General features: G+C 31.8%; 2 protein-coding genes across 3 annotated transcripts; one reads left to right on the top strand and one right to left on the bottom strand.

The window, feature by feature from the left end:
• The first annotated feature begins 553 nt into the window (after window positions 1–553).
• Window positions 554–15525, top strand: LOC148611385 (uncharacterized). 2 transcript variants are annotated; one of them, XM_088591874.1, is made up of 12 exons: window positions 573–757; window positions 3805–3964; window positions 4638–4735; window positions 5757–5930; window positions 6447–6619; window positions 7798–7921; window positions 8868–8905; window positions 9654–9777; window positions 10741–11007; window positions 13727–13825; window positions 14057–14251; window positions 14650–15525. In XM_088591874.1, the coding sequence occupies exons 1-11, from the start codon at window positions 687–689 to the stop codon at window positions 14241–14243; spliced, it is 1515 nt and encodes a 504-aa protein (XP_088448000.1). In that variant the 5' UTR covers window positions 573–686; the 3' UTR covers window positions 14244–14251; window positions 14650–15525. The 2 variants fall into 2 exon arrangements, with proteins under 2 accessions (XP_088447999.1, XP_088448000.1); XM_088591873.1 differs by having other exon boundaries at window positions 554–757; window positions 14057–15525.
• A 1463-nt stretch (window positions 15526–16988) lies between these two features.
• LOC148611384 (multifunctional methyltransferase subunit TRM112-like protein) lies at window positions 16989–20588 on the bottom strand. Its single transcript, XM_088591880.1, has 4 exons — window positions 20454–20588; window positions 19347–19448; window positions 18877–18969; window positions 16989–17466 (listed from the first exon to the last, which is right to left on the bottom strand). The coding sequence occupies exons 1-4, from the start codon at window positions 20529–20531 to the stop codon at window positions 17365–17367; spliced, it is 375 nt and encodes a 124-aa protein (XP_088448006.1). The 5' UTR covers window positions 20532–20588; the 3' UTR covers window positions 16989–17364.
• Window positions 20589–20729: the final 141 nt, after the last annotated feature.

Below are 20729 nucleotides of genomic sequence, written 5' to 3'. Positions count from 1 at the left end.
AATGGTTAAGTCTCCCGTAACGACGTGACCAGAAGGACCTTTTTTTTTGCAAGAACAGTCAGGCGGTTTAGCCTTGAAGTGCTCAATCTCGAGGTTCTGCAATAGCCTTTTATAATTGAGAATTTTGGATGCAATGGGTGAAGTATAGGAATATGAAATAATTGTTATGGATTTGTCTTTGAAATATGGGGGAATTTTGTCGGTCAAATTGCTTTTAATTAATGTTTCTTCGGGAACGTTAAAATGTTTCACCTTCATCATATTATAAGATCAGCTACAAAACTGAATAATCAACATGTATATCATATCAAATGCAAGCTGATTATCATAAATGGTTTGTTTTAGCCAATTTAGGTATGTTTCGCCTCGGATTAAAACGGAATGCAAAATTGGAAAATTCAGGTCTTTTCCAAGCAGTGGTATTAATATTTTTTTTATAAACACCCGTATGACTCAAAGGGGGCTTCATTATTATATTTTGATAACATATGGTTAACTTATGTAAACACGACAAAGATCTTAACTTGGGTCCGGCATCGAAAAATCGACATTTGTTTTAGAGTGTCATACATTATTTTCATTCTACTTCCGGTTTATATTTCGAAATGATAAACACATAAACTAACACCGCATTTTAGATGATATTTGCTAATCGCTTGCGATAAAGCCGTAAACATAGAAGTAGTATGTCTACCGACTGGATACCACCTTTGCCACCAGGTTTCGAGGCTCGTTGGGACGCAAATCAGAGAGCTTAGTATGTTTGATTCTGACATAGACATAAACCTGTAAAATTGATCCTAATAGACATATTTACACTTGTGGACGCCATGGACAAAAATAATATATTTTTCCCGTTGTTTAAAGATTAATGACGTCATGATTTAAAATTACATTGCTTCATTGACGTCAATAGGTTATTTGGGGACAAATCTAGGGTCATTCACTGATTCAGAGCATGCTGACAAGTGTGAATTCATGTATTAAAGAGATTTTCATTTAACTAAAATCTCATATTAACATGCGGCACAGAACAAGATCTTGTCTTTTCTTAATCAACAATAACCTTGACTTTAAATGATCATGACTAAAAAAAGTATTGCAAATATTATATTAAAATAAAACTTGCTTATTGCATACCGCTCGTTCCGATATCTGTCATGGCGAAATTCGTCAGAAATGACCAGTACTTTTAGCCAACAGGTAAAATTTGTGAGATTTCGGGTACATTTTTTATTAGACATGCCTCAACTGGAACTTCCGGTTTAAAGATGGCGTCCGAATCGAGGCAAATATAAATTGGATCAGAGAAATGATTCTGGCTTTAGTATATAATAGGGATGCCATCCCTGGAAAGCCCTTAAAAAGGAAGCTTACTGATGCAGAGGTTAAAGCTCGTCAACAGGAATAGGAGGAAAAATGTAAAACAAGGAGTATTAATCCAGAATGGAAAGTTGGCCGTCCGTGGCTGCTAATTCTTGGGGTTTTTTTTTCGGTCCAGCAGATTTTGTTAGGTTGCCGGACCAAATGTCCAACAGATAGAAAAATTATTTCACCAGGTCTGCAACATTCTTTGAAATCTGCAGATTTATAGTACAATATTTACTATTTAAAACATTTTATACAGTTTCTTTACCATGTCAAGGGAAGGTGAACAAACTAAAAAAAATAATGACATACCTGATTAGGAAATCCAGCAATCCTGGAAATCATTTGTAAAAACAGTTTAAATGAACTTAACATTTGGTTTTTAGCTTTTCGAATGTGTAATTCCGATTGATAAAATTACGGATTTAAAAATTTGCGATACAAACATATCAAATTGACCAATAAATTGCCTTTACCAACTTAAGTTCGTTTTGTCAAAAGTATATTGTATTCCATAAAAAATTATTGACCTAATTTAAAATGGCTGGTCATTTTGATAACTGTCTTTATTACATATGTTTTCTAGATATTTAACAAAAATTTAGGATTTTTATTGCTTGATTTCCGGTAGGTTAAACTTCTTTTATGTAAATAAAAGACTCAAAGTATTTTAAAACACATGTTTAGCTAATAAAATTTGCGATGGCTTTCAACATGTCAGATGATAGAGGTTAGGAAGGCATCAAGTCGGAAAGTAGCTTGCCAGACAACCTCTAGCACTGCTGGAGTAACTGGCTTCATCTTCATACCACATTTTTCTTTAAAAAAACAACCAAAAAACTAAAAAGAAGAAAATTTTTATGAAAAAGAAAATAATTCAAAAACACCATGAAAAAAGGCCTGTCATTTTTTTTTGGTATTATAGACAAATGTAAATTCATTATTTTCTCAATATTCTATCATTCTATTCTATATTATATCTTTTTTGTTTTTATAGATAATTAAATGGAATCTTCAGTTTCCAATTTCTACATCTTTTGAGCAACTGCTACAATTCACATGATAATTTTATCAATAAAGTGGCTAATTAACAAGTTTCTTATCTCATTAATTATAGGTCTCTGATTCTGGTGAACTCTTAAATGTAGTTAAACAGTTCCAGCCTGTCAAGTCTCATACATTTTGTGTGAGACTCATGCGTTTCGAAGCAGATTTGGCATAATTTAACTTTGATCTTTAGTTTGTTGCCTGTGATCTTTTAAATTTTTGCCCAATCTCACACATTTGCATCTTAAAAGCTTTACAGATTGAAATCTTTTTTAATATGTACAAAAATGTAGAAAGCATAAAAAAACGGTCACCATGGGTTTCAACTTTTTTGAATTCTTACTATAACCCTTAGTTATGGGCAGCTCCAGCTATAATGTACATGCTTATCCTAAGTAAGTCTTATTCATAATTTTGATTTACTATTCCTCAGTTATTCCTGAGATATAACAATTTTTCAGAAGTGCTTGGGATATTTTACTCATAACCTGTGATGAAAACAAATGCACATTAAACTGATGCAACTGACTGCTTTGCATATATTTAAAAAAAGAAAAGATTGCTTATTATATCATAGAAAAGTTTCAATTCAAATATTGAACATGTATAGTACATGTAATAAAATTCTTCTTTTTGATCCCACACTTTAATTTGGTGACAAAATGAACATGTGTATACTGAGTTAATGCCATTCCTGTGGTCAAAATGTTAAACCTTCAATAAAAATTCAAAGACAACCATTGATGGATATATTTTAAAAACAGATGTTTAAAATGCAAGAATACTGAAATATTTTAAAATCAACATTTTACATATTTTTAGTACTTAAATGAAAAACAAACATATATTGGGAATTGGGGAATATTTCACTATTATGTAATGGTACAGTTAATGTTAGAACACTGCAACATAGGAGATATTTAATTACATAACTTTTTCTATTTTAATGAATGACACAAAATATTGAATAATGATGGAAATTTTGTTATCAAAATTTCAGTCAACCAGTATTGACCACTTTGTGAGTATTGACTGAGGCATTTTAACAGTCCAATCTTTCGGGAAAGAGGTTAAACCAGTAAAAATACATGTACATTATTTATCTTCATATATAAATATATGCCCTTGTTAACAATGTACATTTGTAACTCTTTATTAAACACATACACTCACAATGATTGAATTGATATACATCAATGTACATGTTTAAGGCAAGAAAAAGTCTTATTTTCTGCTACATGTACAAGCAGGAAAAAATGTTAAGGGTAGGTACATGTAGGGTACCTGCAAATAGACATATTGTATGTACATGTATGATAAAGAAATAATGAAGAAATTTACACTTGTAAATGTATATACAAATACATGTATGTACAATGTATATTACAGCTTTTTCATTGACCACAAAAACAAAGCAACAACATGGATTGACCCCAGACCAGACTACTATGCTAAGCAACCGAAGGACCACCCTCCTCCAAATCCCAAGCCATCAAGTCATGGGGAACCTGTCTTTGGCTTCAGGGGGTCAGGAACAGCAGCAAAGAAGGTATGTACTTGTATGAAGTGTAATATCCAAGCTCGCTTTAAACAGATAAATTGGAAGATAAACCTGACTTTTCTATCCATTCAATTCAATAATCTGTCCTTTCTGGATAAAACATTTACATACAAATGTGAAGTCACAACAGATAAACTATTTTAGATTATGTTTAACCCTTGTAAATGCACAATGTATAAAACTAAACTGTCCATGAAATACTACTTTGAATCAACAAAAAGATAAAGTTTTCAATCAAAATTTTACTCTTGATTGATTATTTAAATTCATGCTTTTGCATGAAAAATAGTTTTTCTTCAGTACAAGTTGTATAGTAACTTTTATAAGACTTTTTAAAGTTTTTTTCTAACACAAACAAAACTGAAACCAGTACAGTAAAACAGAAAAGTAATCTTCAAAAATTTGAACCTAGAAAACAGATGATGATACAAATTTGTTAAAAGACAATTATTGGGTGTTCTGGTACTGTAAACATGTTACCATAGTTTTTGCTGCATGTACAGTCATAGTCTTGAAATATCTATTAAAATTGCCTTGTTTAATGTGTTTTAGCCATTAAGTTATTTGACCGATATAATTACCCAATATGACTCATTAATCAAATTAAGAATATTTCCGCATTTTACATTTGTACAATATGTCATTCTGATTTCAATTTTAGGAATCAACATTTGTTGGGCTAGATGATGCTAAATTTAATATGTTAAAGAACATGTTTCCTACTGTTGGTGATGACACACTTAGAGTAACACTGAAAATGTATGTAGATAGGGATATTCATGTAACTTTTTAAATCAGACATTCTTTGATCCTTTAAGTAATAGAAATTTACACTTGAAATATAGCTTCTCATTATTCATATACAAATATGTACTTGTATTTTTTAAACATACCATAAGGTGCTATAAAAAGTAGAGTGAACTCGAGTTTCACCATTATGTTCCCATTATGTTCTTCATCAGGGAGTGTTTGCTTTGTTTGTATGTTACTTTTTATTAACAGAATATTTATTTAGATTGCCCTGAGGAAGAAGGATTGATCAAGGTTCTCATTGGTTATATACAACTGCACACTAATAAAAAAAGTTGTTTAAAAAATTAATTGTGTATTCAGATACTGTAAAAGTATTAATTTCGCGGTTGCTAAATTTTGCAGATTCTGTCAAATGAGTATATTCGTGAGTATCAATTTTCGCTGTTTCAAAAATGATTAGTGTTAAATGGTGTAAAAAAATCCATTTGGCAGGTGCTATTTTTGTTAAGTTCTCTTTCCATCACAATAATAACGAAAATTGATACATTTACAGTATTCTGTTAATATTGTGCTTTTTTTGTCACTTTCCTGTCATTTTTTTAGCAAGGAAATGATGTCCTTGCCAAAGAAGCAACTTCATATATAGTTAATACAGTCATTATTTCATAGTTAATTATATCTTAAAATATAAAGTTTTGTCTTGGGTGTGGACATAATTTTCTGAATGTAATTATGTCCAAAAAAATACATGTAATTTAAATTCTCAGCAGTTTTTGTTAAATGACTTATAATTGTGGCACCATTTATTTATGATGTCTTAACAATGAGCTAATGCCTCAAAACATTCTTTTACCTAATATTTATATATATTACTATGGTAATGAATATCTTTTATGTTTTTACAACAAAGTTGATATTTCTGGGCAATAATCAACTTGCTTGATGCCCCTACACCTTTCTTAAAAGTTAGCAGATGTAACAACATGTGAGATCAAATCTCAATTATAACTCAAGTTCTGTTTTACAGCAAGAACAACAATGTGCAAGAAGCTAGAACACATCTTACTAAAGCAGGGTATATACCAGAAAATGATGTAGACCACTCATCAGCAGGACATTTAAAGATGGAGAATATTGTAAAAAAATTACAGAAAATCTATCCAATTGCTCGTTATGATATCATAAGAGATATAGTTGCTGGGTATGGTTTAAACATATTGTAAATTGTGAAATAATTGCCATATTTTATTAATTCAAATGAAATGACTTGGTATCACAGTATGTAGTAACTCTTACATGTATATGCTTCCAAATTACTCCTAATAAGTTCTTTTTAGACAGTTTGTTATAGTGCATACAATGATTATGTTGATCTTACCTGGATTAACTGTTCACCTGATGTATTACCTTAGGTAGTTAATTGAAAAATTGAGGAGATTAAGATTTTTTGAAAAACATAAATTCAAATATTGATGGGTGAATTGTCTGATAGAAAATCTACTTCTCAGTTGTTCAGTTACGCTACCCAAGGATGTTCATCAGGTGATTTCCATTTACTTAGAAAAGACCAACTCTATTTCCTGAACTTCATGACTGTAGAATAAAGAATACATGTTTTTTACTGATATAGACTCATATTTTATCCTGTTAAACATCTACAATTGTTCGTCATTCAATTCTTGTGCTTATTTTAAAAAAGAACATTCACTTTTTTCAGTTGTAACAGTAATGAATCAAATGCCAGATCACAGTTGGAGAGTATGGGTTACAAAGCAGTAGGATCATTAGAGCCAGCTCGTCCTAAATCTGGGACTAGGTCAAGATCTAGGACTCCTTCACCTACACCTACCCCAACTAAACCAAAGATTTCTGAAGCTGAGAAAAGAAGAGGTATCAATTATTATAACCATCTGACAAATTGTGCTCTATGGCAAAAAAAATAAGAATATTGCAGACATGAATAGAGAATGTGGTAAAAGTATCAGTTATCAAGTCTGACATTTTCAAGCTGAAAATTTTAGTTAATAAGCTAGATCTCATCTATAAGTTGGAACCCTTCCCGGCAGTTAAAATTTTAGTCACAAAATTCATTATTGTTTATATCTCATATATTTATGTCTATTTTGTTGCAACAGCATATTCATGTTTTATGCAAATAAAGATCATTTATTCATCTTAGTTACAAAGATACTGCACAGATATTCTGAAACAAAATTGATTTGTATTGTATCTGTACTGTTGTTTTAGCCATTGAAGAATGTAAGTGCTTGAATTAACTTCCTTAGCAGTTATGCCAAGGAAAAAAAACATTTATGTTTCTGCTTACATGCTCGGGTTGGTAGGTACATGTAGGTGAAATATTTTTATTTGTTCAGAAGCATTTGACTGATTTGTGTTGTAGACTCATTCAGACTTGAAAAGTGCTTGTTAAAATTTAGAATAGGCACAATAATCGAGGGCCTGTAGGGTAAGGGGAAACACAGGAAATTTTGTTTAGGCCTTACTAGCATCGGTAATATTTAGGCCTTACTAGTACCGGTAACAATTGTTGTTGTCGATACAGTTTCATTTACTGTAGACAGTATAAGAGACTTGAAGTGTTTCTATCAACTTTTTTATTAAAGGATCATTTTGCACAAAAAAAAGAAACAGAGGGACAAATAAAACTTCTTGTCATCAATGTCTAGATTAGGCCATGTTGAGGTATTCTATGTAATGAATCTTCTCATTCTTCTGATGACTTATGTACCACTCATATTTACATCGCTAATTCCTGTTTAAACGTCTTTCATTGACTTATTAGTGGCAGCAATAAAAATGAATATATAGGAAGATCTAAATATAAAATTGTATTGTAGACAAGAAGTGCTCAAAACGAAAATATCAAAATAGGAAGCCAAATCCATCACTGAAAAGTTCAACCATGTTCAATACAGGGAATGAAGCCTTAGTGATTTAACACTTTTGAATTTAACAATTCTAAAAATTTCAGTCAATCTGTGGTATAAATAGGGTCAGACAAGTCTGACTACTAGATTTGTGAATATAGCAGTCTTCTCTCTTTACAGTCATTACTAAAATTAAAGGAAAACATCCAGACTTGGCAGAGGATTTTATTACAATGGGTCTAGACACATTGGATTATAAAGAGGATCTATTTGAAACGATGTTAAAATCCTTGAATAATTCAAGGTTTGTAGTACTAGAAGATACAGTGAAAAAAAATAAGTCAAAAACCAGTTCTGTCAAAATCAAATTTTACTGTTATCATTTTGGAGTGTACAAAAAATGTACTTTAATGTAAAATGCCATCTTATGCTACTGCAAATGACAGTAGCGATAATTATGCTGCACATGTACAATTTTAATCCCAAACTGTATGGGAAATTGTTTATAAATGAGAGTAAGTTTTACTCCAAGATTAATTCAATTTTTTATTATTTAATTCAAATGATAAATTTCACTCAACTGAACAGACTTTTCTCCTATTTTAGCCGGTGATTAAAAATGCATGTGACTTTTAAACCACCAGGCAGTGATTAATTTCTGCAGATGTTTTTCAATCAATCTTTTCTTGCTTTAAATTATTTTTCCACTCTTCTGTGTTAGAATTAAGATTGATACATTCTAGCTGAAGCTCGCATGTCAAAGATCTTAATTTCATCATCACAAATGGAGAAATAATTTTAACCAATCATTTCTGAAGGAGAATCTAAGTGTATATATAATCTTTGAGAGAGATTTCCATTTCCTTGGATAGACATGTAAGTTTAGTCAAACTGTTTGACAAACTGAAGACTATTTTCAAAAGTAATTGCCTATTATGACACCAAGTCTAAAACTGTTTTAATGTATTGGAAATGTAAATACTGCTAAGGAGTATAAAATATTGTAGTTTTTTTTCTCATTTTTCCCACCATTAAAACATTACAGCCTAGTATGAAAACCTGAATCTCATACTGTATTGAATTCTTCTTTTAAAAAGTATTCAGCACAGATTTGTTTCTGTATCTTGGATCTAACCACAAAAATTGCAGAAATAGAACAGCTGCAAAAATATCTTGTTAATAGTGCGGTACTTGTATGTAAATGTGTTATCATAGTTGAGCAAATACATGTTTGTAATTTATAATTGCAGTGAATCTCACACATCAGGAGCTTCAGGTTCTACAGCTAGTAAGTTTGTCATTAAGTACCGTACTATCCTCTGTAAGATTCAGGCAGTATGTGAAGCATTGTGAAAAAAAAACTCAAGTCTTTCCATGAAATCTTATTCAGAATGATTTCTGACATGGCATTCATTTATTTTTTTTAAGTGTCAGTTATTTTTAATATGTATAAGTTATAAGAAATGCATTGCAATTTCATCATCAAAGGGCAATAACTCACCTTCCCCATTCATTCTCTCACCTTTCGGCATCCTCTGACAATTCTAAGATGAACAAACTTCAATAGATTATAACTTATCACATGTTAGCCTGATTCTTACAGATTCCAGTACTTAAGTTCTATAAACCTCTATATTCAAATTTGAATTTATATTTATTTTTTTGCAATTCTTTTGTAAACTTCATTTCCTATATTTATATTGTTGTATGGGGAATGGGCAGGAATTTAAATGAGGAGGATAGTTGAAAGGTTATTATTTATTTCAAAATGATAATTAATTTAAAAACAATAATTTAAAACAAAAACATAATTATTTAGTTGATAATGCTATACTTGTAAATTAATAATGAAAAATGCAATGGGGATTTTATGGGGGAAATGAGGAGTTTTCATGTAGAAGGGAGCAAGTGAATAAAAGGGGGATGGTATATTGTGTTAATGGGAAGTTGATATAATTCAAGGGCATTGCTTCTTATGTTGCAATCTGTTACATTAAACAAATTTGATTTTCAACTTTTAATCTATATTTGAACAGGAAGTAGGGTATTTGATGAGGATGTGAGCTTTAAACCATCAGGATCACTGGTACCAGAGACTTTCTCTGGTGGAAATGAACCAGTTGTTTTTGGTCATGATATTGATCAGACACCAAGCACAAGGTAATAGAATTGTAATTTGTTTTGAAAAAAATGTATGTAGTACAGAAAACTTGTGTATTAAACCAGACTCTTTGTAAAGTTCCTTTATATCAAATTAAATGTATTAACAGTGGTAAATTGAACACCTACATGTATCTAAACAAACCAATTTAAAAGTTCCAAAGTGGTTCAGTTTAAACAAGTTTCACTGTTTCAGAAAACTAGTAAAAATACTATTAATTAACAGTGGAAGGCAAAAAGAAAAACAGATTTTTTTTATATTTTATATTTGTATTAAAAAAAGTATTATTTGGACTTACATATGTCAAGGTTGGGTCAGAGCCATGTGCAATACAAAGAACTTCTGCTATCATACTTAATCCACCTACCTAGCTTGATTTCACAACCATTTACATGCATCTGCACAGATATCATATTTATTGCCCAAACTTCATTACATTTAGCTCTTAGACCATTTAGTTTCGTAAGCCCTGTTTTATGGACAGTTATGTAGAAGGGATTGTGTGATATACTCAGATGTTGTTTTTTTTTTCAAGACATATAATTATACAAAAAATTTGATCAGCTCCAATTGGACATTGCATCATTTGCATACGATGCAGTAACTTCATGCAATCATGTCTACACGACTTTTCATTATGTGTAGCTTTGGTCTGCCTCACTTAAACTGGAAAATCACTGGAACCAAGGGTAGTACTATGGGGTTGTCAAGGGGTATCACAATAATTTTTGTATGAATTTATTTGAATAAAACCTTTTGAGACTTCCTAATATAGTGCATTCTGTGCAAAATTAATCTGTATGTTAAAATCACCTGTCTTATATGCCCATAATTTTTTCTATCCCTTGGAAGGTCACTTACATGTAAACCAGGTTTCTGTTCTATGATTTTAGACATTCATTACAAATTAATAACAAATTAATAGATACATATAATAAAAATTATTTTCTTCTCTATTTTAGCACTTATACTGCTTTTAACGTACCATTTGGTAGTGAAAACAGCAAACAAAAATCTACTCATTCTCCCACCAAGAACAGCAACCAAAAACCTATTTCTTCTTCCTCCAAGAAAACATCTCCACAGAAAACCTCAGATACTGTGGCTAAGATGACAAAAACAGCACAAAAACAGAAAGGTGGAAATGAAACAATAGAGCAACATGCAGCTCGAATGAAGGCTCAAGAGAGACAAAGACAACAACAGAGTCGATCAAAGACAATATCTCAGTATGTTTACATTTTTATGTTATAAAGGATGGCTGATGAAAATGTTTCATATTGTTTAGCTTTCCCTTAGGGTTGGACAGAGATTGTTTATGTTGTTTTTCTTTCCTAAAAGTAAGTTATATGTATTGTTTCTTGAAATGTTTACGGCTTAATTTTCTGACGCATTCCAAATTTGTATGATATTGTAGGTTTTGTCTTTTTGTCTTTAAATATTCCTTTTTGTCCATAAATGGTTTCTGGCACACAAGGTAACTTCAAGATTTCAATGAAACTTGCACAAATAGACAGATAGAAGTGTTACCAACAAGTGACACATCCATAGATTTTGAGGTTAGGAAGTACCAAGGTCAATGTCACTGTTTTTGAAGGTTAAAAATGAGCAATTTTTTGCTTCAGTTTTTTGAAAAATTATCTAAGAACAAATGTGTACCAGTATTAAAATGAACACAAATCTTTGTTTTAATGCTACAAATAGAATGACAGGGAATACCCTTTCTGCCACTCTTGGTAGCTTGGCAGCTGGATGTTGTTTAAGAATGGTTGTCAAGGATGATGATAAAACAAGGTCAATATGAACTGTTGTCTTTTTAGTTCACCTGACCTAAAGGCAGTGTGAGATATTATAATCACTTTGCATCTGTCATCATCCTTCCTCATTATCGTCCTATCAGTAAACTTTTTCAAACATCTTCTTCTCTAAAATGTCTGGACAGATCGTAACCAAACTTTGTTTGAGTGTTACTTAGGGTATCTTTAACAGTCCCGGTGTGGGGATTTTTGATATGGCCAAAAACATGGCCACCATTACTAAAAGTTTTCCATAGTGGTCAAATGCCAGAATTTGGTAAATAACCTAAAAACAGTTGTGTTTAGCTAAAATCTGGGGAAAATGAAATTGTTCGGCATGATGGATTGGACATATGTTGAAATTTTCAGAAAGGTCTGTTGTTGATAAATGAGTTATGGGTCCTGAAATGGATTTTATTCTTGAATTTTATTTTTCCAAATTTGAAAATCTTCCCATCTGAAAGAACTGGATGGATTGAAACAAAACTTAGCATGTAGTTCTGTAGAACATCTTCAACAATCTCTGGGTGGGGATTTATGATATTGCATAAAAACATTGCCGTAGTTAATAAAAATAGACCATAGGGGTCAAATTGCAGAATTTTGCAAATAAGTCAAAGAAACAGTTGGCTTTAGCTAAAATTTGGCAGGTAGTAAAATTGTTCAGCATGATGGGATGGACCTGTGCCAAATTTTTCAGAAAGACCCCTTTACAGATGAATCAGTTATGAATCCCGAAATGAATTTTTTTCCTGAATTTTACATTAATCTTCTCCTCTGAGACTACTAGCAGGACGGATTGTAACCAAACATGGCACGAATGTTTGTTATGATATCTTTAACAATCTTTGTGTGGAGATTTTTTATCTGTCAAAAAACATGGCTGTCGTAACTAAAAATTGAGGATTTATTGAGGATAAAAGTATGAGAATAACTTGAAAACCAATGGGTTCTGCAAAATTTTTACAGGATAAAATTGATCATCATGGTGAGATGTACCTATCCCACAATTTTCATAAAGATCTGTTGATTCATGTTGGAGTTATTGCCCTTCAAGTGTAAAAAAAATGGCAATGGGAGATTTATTTGATAATATGAAAATTGTGTGGATAACTAAGATGCTCTCTGTTGATTAAATGATTCATGTGACAATAGTACAGTAGGGTCAAGAGTCCAGCTTTATAAGGCTAAAAAGACTTTTTGACCAGGTGAGCCATTCATGCTCTCTAAAGCTCTAGTTACTGTTGTGATGGATGCGATTTCCTTTCAGTTTTAATTATTTATATTATCTTTTGTTCACAAGAATATATTCATGTTTGCTGGTTATTTATGTGCTTGTCTCAAAGAGTTATTTGATGGAAGGAAACATTACCTATTGATGGTACCGAGACCAAGTTAATATATTAATTTCAATATTTTACTGTTTTCTTACATTATTATGATATTGTTTCAGATATTTTTCATGCATTTTGTTTTGTATATAATTAAAAAAATATTTTTTCTTTTTCTTAGACAACCCACATATTTTTATACCCCCCGCAAACAAAGTTTGGGGGGTATAAAGGAATCACCCTTTCTTTCTGTTTGTCTGTCTGCATGGTTGTCCATCCACATTTCTTGTAAGCACAACTTCCCCGAAACCACTCAAGGCATTTTGATGGTACTTTACAGGAAGGTTGGATATCCTGTGTATATGTGCATGCAGCAATATAGATAATTTCAGAGGACTCCAACGTGAGATAATCCAATTTAAGGGTTTCATGTGTTATAAACTCATTAGCCCATCACCTCTTTAAGCATTCAATGGATTTTTATTAAACTGTATAGGAAGGTTTCGCATCATGTAAAATATGCAGACAGAAGATTTTGTTCAGTTTAGACAGGAGTTAGATTACTTTGCATTTACACTGACCTGATGAGACTAAAGTCAATGTCTTTCATTTTGGTTGACCTGGCATTGACCTGATGAGACTTCAGACAATGTCTCTTTCAGTTGGTTTTCCAGTTTATTCTGGTTTCACTGTATTACTGTATTTACTAGTAATAAAAAAAAAAATACTACTTGTCATACAAATATTGATATCAATTATCATAATGCATTACTAGAGCTGGGTGTTATTACATTCAATTAATCCTTGTTTAACCATTTCAGCGTTGATCCAAGTCAGGTAGTCTTGGATCAACCTAGGTCCAGCCTAGCCAAGGGACCAGATCCTACTATCAGAAGAGGAGCTGATAAAACATTGTTACTGTAAGTAATTTGGTAGTGAAACAACACATATATCTTATTTTATTGTCAGGTCTGACATTTGATATACTGAACTGACTTAACCATGGGCTGTTACTTAGTAGTCAAATTTATTTCAGTGAAAAAGTAAGGGGTTATATCTATGACAATAAAGGTCTAACCCATGCATAGTTAGCAAAGGGAGATAATCCACTTGATTTAATTTCAGTCAGAATTTTACATGTATATTTTCAGACAAGACTATGTAAGTGTCAGTGGACCCAATCCTGAATACTATCAAGGTCCTGACAGAAGTAGGGTGCAAGGTTCTCAAGGAGCAGTTGGTGCAGACTCAACGTTATCTTGTGGACCTCAGGCTGACCATCACAACCCGTTGATGGCTAATGATACTTCAATGAACCTCGTAGCTACTCCTGTATAAGCCCTAATGTAATTAACACAAGAACTTCTTATGTTAAAATTCAATTAAAAAAATTAATAAAGTAATTAGATCATATAAAAGTTCTCAACTTTGTTCTATGTAAATATAGTCTGAGGTCATGTCTGATCCAAGTTTATAATTTACTCCCCAATTTGTTATCCAAATTTTGTACATATTTGATCTATTTAAATTTCATCATTTATTTCTGTGATATTCTTGCATTTAACTTTGTATGATGTTAAGATTTTTTTCTTTAATACTTAATGTCAAAACAAGTTTTACTCATAACTTTCCATGGAAATAATGATGTACTAATATTACTCTGTCTGTTTATGCCTTTCCAATTGCCCAAACTTAGTTCCATCTTTTTAGTAACCTTTTTAGTGTTCATACTTTTTTTTTTCAGAATATCAGTAAGAACCACTTATCCATTCTCATATGCTATGGGTGAACAGATCTCACTGTATGTGTACCAATCTTATTAGCAAATATATTTATTGCATTTTCAAATTAAAAGTATGCAGAAACATATAAAGAAATCAATCAGTTGTAAATTCAACACATGAACTACAAAAAGACCATTTATCACAATTTTTCTCGTAATTTTATCTGATGAATATTTTTTTACTTGGTAATTATCTAGACTGAATCTTAAGATGGCTTACTTTGAAGGCATTTTCATGTAACAGGTACATTATATGTAATGCTAGTTTTTTTTTTATTGTGTTGCTAAATAATTCATGATAGCCATCATGATTAATTTTTTAAAAATAAGTGTATGTTTTATGTGTGCATTGCTTATTACTACATTGCATTTTATTGTAATGGTTTTATATTACAGTGTAAAATTTGTTGCTATTAAAACTTTATAACCTAATGTTTTAACTATGTTAAAGCAATTGTCATAATTTTACAGTAAGCTTACCACGCTCCAATGTTACATTTGATATTTTCATATCAGTATTTATGGAAAGTCAGGGCCATTACAGTTGTTTCTGATTTTTAGCTTGTCACTGAGATATTGCCATTTCTGATACAGACTTTTCTCCTTTTGACTATTGCCATGAGCTTTGCGTATTTGGTAATTCTATATTTACTCTTTATTTTCTCATATGAACTTTTTTCTTTTATTAGTAGAATGTTTACTTGCCACATTGATTAATGAGACTCAGAACAAAAAATAATTGGTCGTAGAAATGGTTGTAAAATATATGTCATTGTTTCAACTTTAATATTGTGCATGTTTGTAATTTAGTGTCCAATAAAATATTATAAATGGCAATACTTGACTGATGTTGTTGTAGGTATTGTAAGGAGTAATTCACACACTCTCCCTACTTGTCAATTGACAAAGTTTTAATGCTGAGCATTCCAGCTGTCCTTCCACATACAATTGATACTTGACAGGGTTTATTTAAAAATCTCATATTGAGATTTTTCTCTAATCATAATGTTGGATTTTTAAGCTATCTGATTGGTCAAAATTTTGAGGAAGGAATGAAGGAAAATCTCAATTTTAGATTTGTTATGAACCCTAGGTGAACTTCAAGAATAAACCTGCTTTATTCAGTTTTTTGTACTACATGTATGTGTAAAGTAAATATCACTGTTATCCTAGAATAGATAAATGTATCAGTAAGACATAATAAACTTTAGTAGTTTATTTGCTCAGTTCAAAAATAGGTCATAGATGTTCTAAACCATATACAATCAGTTTGTCTAAGCTTTTATTCCTAGGATATGTGACAAAGACAAAAATAAAAAATACCATAACACCATCATGCTGAATATGTATACATGTACATGTATTTCAAATGAATGCTTCTCCTTATTTAACTCATGAAAATTTATTGAACACTAAATATTCTACAGTCCAGTAAAACAGGAAAGAATGTTCCAATTGTACAATGCACAGTTCAACCCAACATGCAAATATGAAACTAATTCTCAAATCATTCTAATAATAGTGTCCTAAGCTTTACCTGATTAAAAATCATGGAACAGATATACATCTTTTCCAACCATATCCTAACTGAATAATGGCTGAACAAGAAAGGTTATGTGAACAATGTACTCATGTTGGATATTGGTGTAAAGCAATGATGTGTTTTCATAAGGTAATATTAAAATGTTTTGGACCCATGTAGGTGCAGGTGTCAAAAAAGAATAGGCCTGCAGCAGCGCTAAGCTTGTCATAAGAGGTGACTAAATAGTGCTCAGTACCTTAGCCGGGGGCTAGGCGCTCTGCTCACAGAGCAACTGGGTTGTGTGCCCCAGGTGGTGGAATGAGGTACCCCTGGTGTGTTACATGCTGGGGTTGTCAGGCTATAGTACGGAAAACCTGACTGCAAACCATAGTGGTGCACTGTGTTGGGAAAGATGCCACGTTCCTCGCACGTTAAAGAACCCTGCTATGGTATTCGATAGTAGGAACCTTTGCGCTCCGCCACAGGAGGCTAAATTGCCTGATCCTACCCATCCCTCCCTTTTTGTAGTGGCAATCAAAATTTTGTCCACCCTATTATCCTTGTGTCCCATCCCTTTTTTCATTTCATTATCATTTCATGTTCATTTTGTCATCCACTTCATGTTCATCATCTGAATATAGTTGAAATATTGCTGCTCAGGCATTAAACCCCAATAATCAATCAATCAATTAAAATGTTTTGTTAAGACTTGAGTGAACCTTTTATGAAACTGTAGTCTGAAGAAAATCACCTGGCAAACCACTAAACAAAATGGAAATAAATGAACAAATTATTTTTATTTACACATGTGTTCACAATGAATGATATAGCATGATTACAAATAACTAATTTCTTCATGATAAAACAGTTTTAGCAAACTAACAGACATACACACATCTATTGCTGGGCTAACAATTTACAAATTGTTTTCCCAGACATAAGGTTACCCAACTATAATGCAAAATTAAACAATAAGGTACCAGTACTTTTCAGCATTGTAAATATAATGTAAAGGTTGAAATACTTCATTTGTTTTTTTTAAAAAATCATCACAGTTCTTAAAGCATGACCTTTCAATGCAAAAAGATATTTTATGTGCCTGTTTTTTAACTCCTATCAATATCTTATTACATGTCTATGATTCAAGACTGCCCTTACACTTCATCCTCATTTAATAACATATTAGGAATTCCTTTATTCACAGGGAACTTTCTTCCTGTTTCTGGGCATATCAAGCTTCCTTCTAACACCTCCACCTAAAAAAATAAACCCAAATTTGCCTTCATACATGCACATCATATCTTTTTCATACAACATTGGAAAGTAAATTTATACTAGAAAAAAACTGAGCAATGCTCACTAACTTGATAGCCCCCACTCCCCCATTAGAATACAATGTGAACATGTAATAAAGATTCTGTGAAAGTTTCATTAAATTCCATTCAGTGGAGTAGGAGAAGTAACAGATTAAATGATGGATCCCCCTTATGTAACGGAACAAAAGAAGGAAGGAAGCAAGGGTGGAAACCCCAATCACTATTTACCCCACACTTTGCAAGATGGGGTTTATATGTTCTAGATAGGAACTGAAAATAAGAGGGCACACTTTAGTGTGTCAGATGCTAGATGCACCACAGAACCTCAGATTTATTACACCAAGTATACATTCTCTTGGAGGCTGGAGGTGGCCCCCACCATGTCTGTCCAGTGAGGGTATTAGTAAAGAAATAAAGAAAGTATGATTTTTCTCACTAAAGAGACAAGAAAACTCCCATTTTTAGCTGTGCAGGATTTCCTTATCTCACCCACTGGTTGAGACAGACTATGTATGCTTTCCTGCAAAAACGACACGATCATAAAGAGTTTGTGAATGACCAAATCTTACCGCTATGTGTTTAAAAATTCATTTAAATTATTAATTTTAATGAAAATAACTGCTGACTGATTATTTTATGCATTTTGTTCATATTCAGTGACTTTTTTTACAGCACCTGGTCATGATGTATCACTGGCCACATTGATACATCAAGATTAGCTGTTAAATGTATGTCATTTTTATTCAAAAAAATTTATTAGAAAACAAACTCGATGTGAGAAAAAGAATCAAACACCAGCTTTTCTCATACAAGGTAGGGAAATCTCAGACACCCTTGGGTAAGATAAAATAGTTCTGTCCGAGATTTCCCTATCTTGCACTTGTACAGGTGTTAGTTTCTTAATTTCTTTTAACTTTTGAAGATAATGATCTACTTTTTCCCTTCAAATCTTTCACAGTTAACGTTAGTGTTTTATATCAAAACAATCTGAGCAGAAGATAAATGTAATAAAGATGACACTGTCATCATTTTAGCCTAATTTCTCATTTCTTACTTCACTGACAAAAGATTGTGATTGAAAACTAATACACAGTGGTGCTGCTAATCTACTGAAAATGCTTCAATATCCTAAGGAAAACACTGGACTCAAATTTCTTTATTGTTGTTCATGTGTGAGTGTGTATGTGTATCACTATTATCCAAAAATGTTCATGTCTACTTTCATTACTTTCAAGATGAGATGGTGCCATCTTTGACTTATTTCTACCATATAGTTTTAATATTGGTGTTTTTCATATGGACATTTTCCCTTATACTGTTGCTTCACAACAGTACTGTATCTATATATACCTCCATCAATACTCTGTGAGCTGCTTTCAAAAAGTCTTCATTTGCTTCATAATTCTCTACAAGTTCTGAAGGCAATCCTTCATTGTGTCCAACCTATAAATTCAAACATACTGTAAACTATTGTACAATGTGACAGAATAGCCAACTGTGTTTAGTATGAAGGCAGATTTAAATAGGCAGTTACCGTAATTTACTTAGCTAATGGATGAACTCTATTGTTGAATCCATTTATCACGAGACTATCACTGAGAGATCTAGAGATCCTCAGTGACACAAGGTAAAATTTTGTGATGTGAATTATAATCATAAGTAAAAAACAGATTTGTTTACATTGTATTTTTTTATATATTCTTCATCTGTGTTAATCATCATTACAAGCCTGATTATTACTATAAATTATCAACAACCTAGTAAGTGTTTTATGATATCTTAAACCACAAGATGTGAAAAAAATGTGAAAATCATACTACCTGTTGGGCAGCTTGACAAAGAGCTGACCAATCAACTTTAGGAATCATTCTTGCTGTAAATTCGGGGTTAAAGTCCACATCCCTAACTTCTACTTTTGTTGCCTATTAATAAAAAAACAATTAATGTAAGAAATACCAAATATTTGACACATGAGCCAACTCATTAAATGAATGTAAAAAAGGACACAAATGTACAATGTACCTAGCCAAAAAAGTAGAAAATAAAAGAAAAGCATATCAAATATTCTTCTGTTTGATAGCCAGGCATTTTTTGCCAGGCATGTAGCTATTTAGCGAGATCAACAGTATACATTTTAGTAGAAATGATAATTAATTGGATATAAAAAATCACTAATGACAAATGTTTACTGTTTATAATTGATATTTTGCAACCTGAGCAGTTTAAGACCTTTTAAAAAGGATCGAGAACATTACATGTAACACATGCTTAACCACACATATCTATTCTTTTAAAACAGTGAGCTTAATTTTCTAGACAAACAGTAACAATAACGACTTATCAAAAGATAAATATATAACAGGTTAAATTTATGGGGTAGATTGTGTTCCTCTAATTGATAACACGTTACAGATTGTATCCATTTTCAGTCTAAATGTTAATATAAAAATCATTCTCAGAATGATATGATATGATGAGATTCTTCTCAACAACACAAATGACAACTAGGATTGCTTATAATGGGACCTCTTTATAGATCTGCCTGAACAACATATGTCAAAGGAGCTACATTGGTGTTCAAAACATCCAGGTAATTTGTCAACCAAGCAGCCCTTCTTGTTTCTCAACATTACTTCAAATGTATGTTGCTGCTAGTGTAACATAAAAGTGTAATCAAAGGAACCCAAGAACACATTCCTGGGACAAACACCAGACATGAAAACCAGACAAACACAACAAAGAACATAGTACAACAAAGAAACAAAAGTAAATGAGCAACTTAGACTCCACTAAAAACTTGCAGCATGGACAAGGTTGCACCAGTAAAGTAAGCATCCTCTTTTTCAAGAAACACACACTGACTGAGTTCCTTTACAGTACTTACAAACACTTAGGAGGACACAGAAGATAATAATCATAAATGTTACCTCAATTGTCAATGGGTATCCTTTCTTAACACCTTTGATAATGCTGGAAGTAAGCATATTATGGGTCAAAAGTTTCATTGTGAATATTCTTTCATAGCTTGTTATTGTTAGTTAATACAGATTATAAAATTGTAAACGGAACGTAAACTATCAAATTCATTTATCAGTTTACGATTACGATAGTATCAAGATATAATCACCATAACATATAATTTTATTTCATTTTCAAATTAATTAGTACAATTTATATTAGTCATAACTTTTAAACATATCAAA

Source organism: Perna viridis, chromosome 7, assembly GCF_037379345.1.
Source record: "Perna viridis isolate PV_CMFRI_1.1 ecotype Kerala chromosome 7, ASM3737934v1, whole genome shotgun sequence".
NCBI classification, from domain to species: Eukaryota; Metazoa; Mollusca; class Bivalvia; order Mytilida; family Mytilidae; genus Perna; species Perna viridis.
Note: the sequence above shows the minus strand (reverse complement) of the source record. Positions and strands in the feature narration are given on the sequence as shown.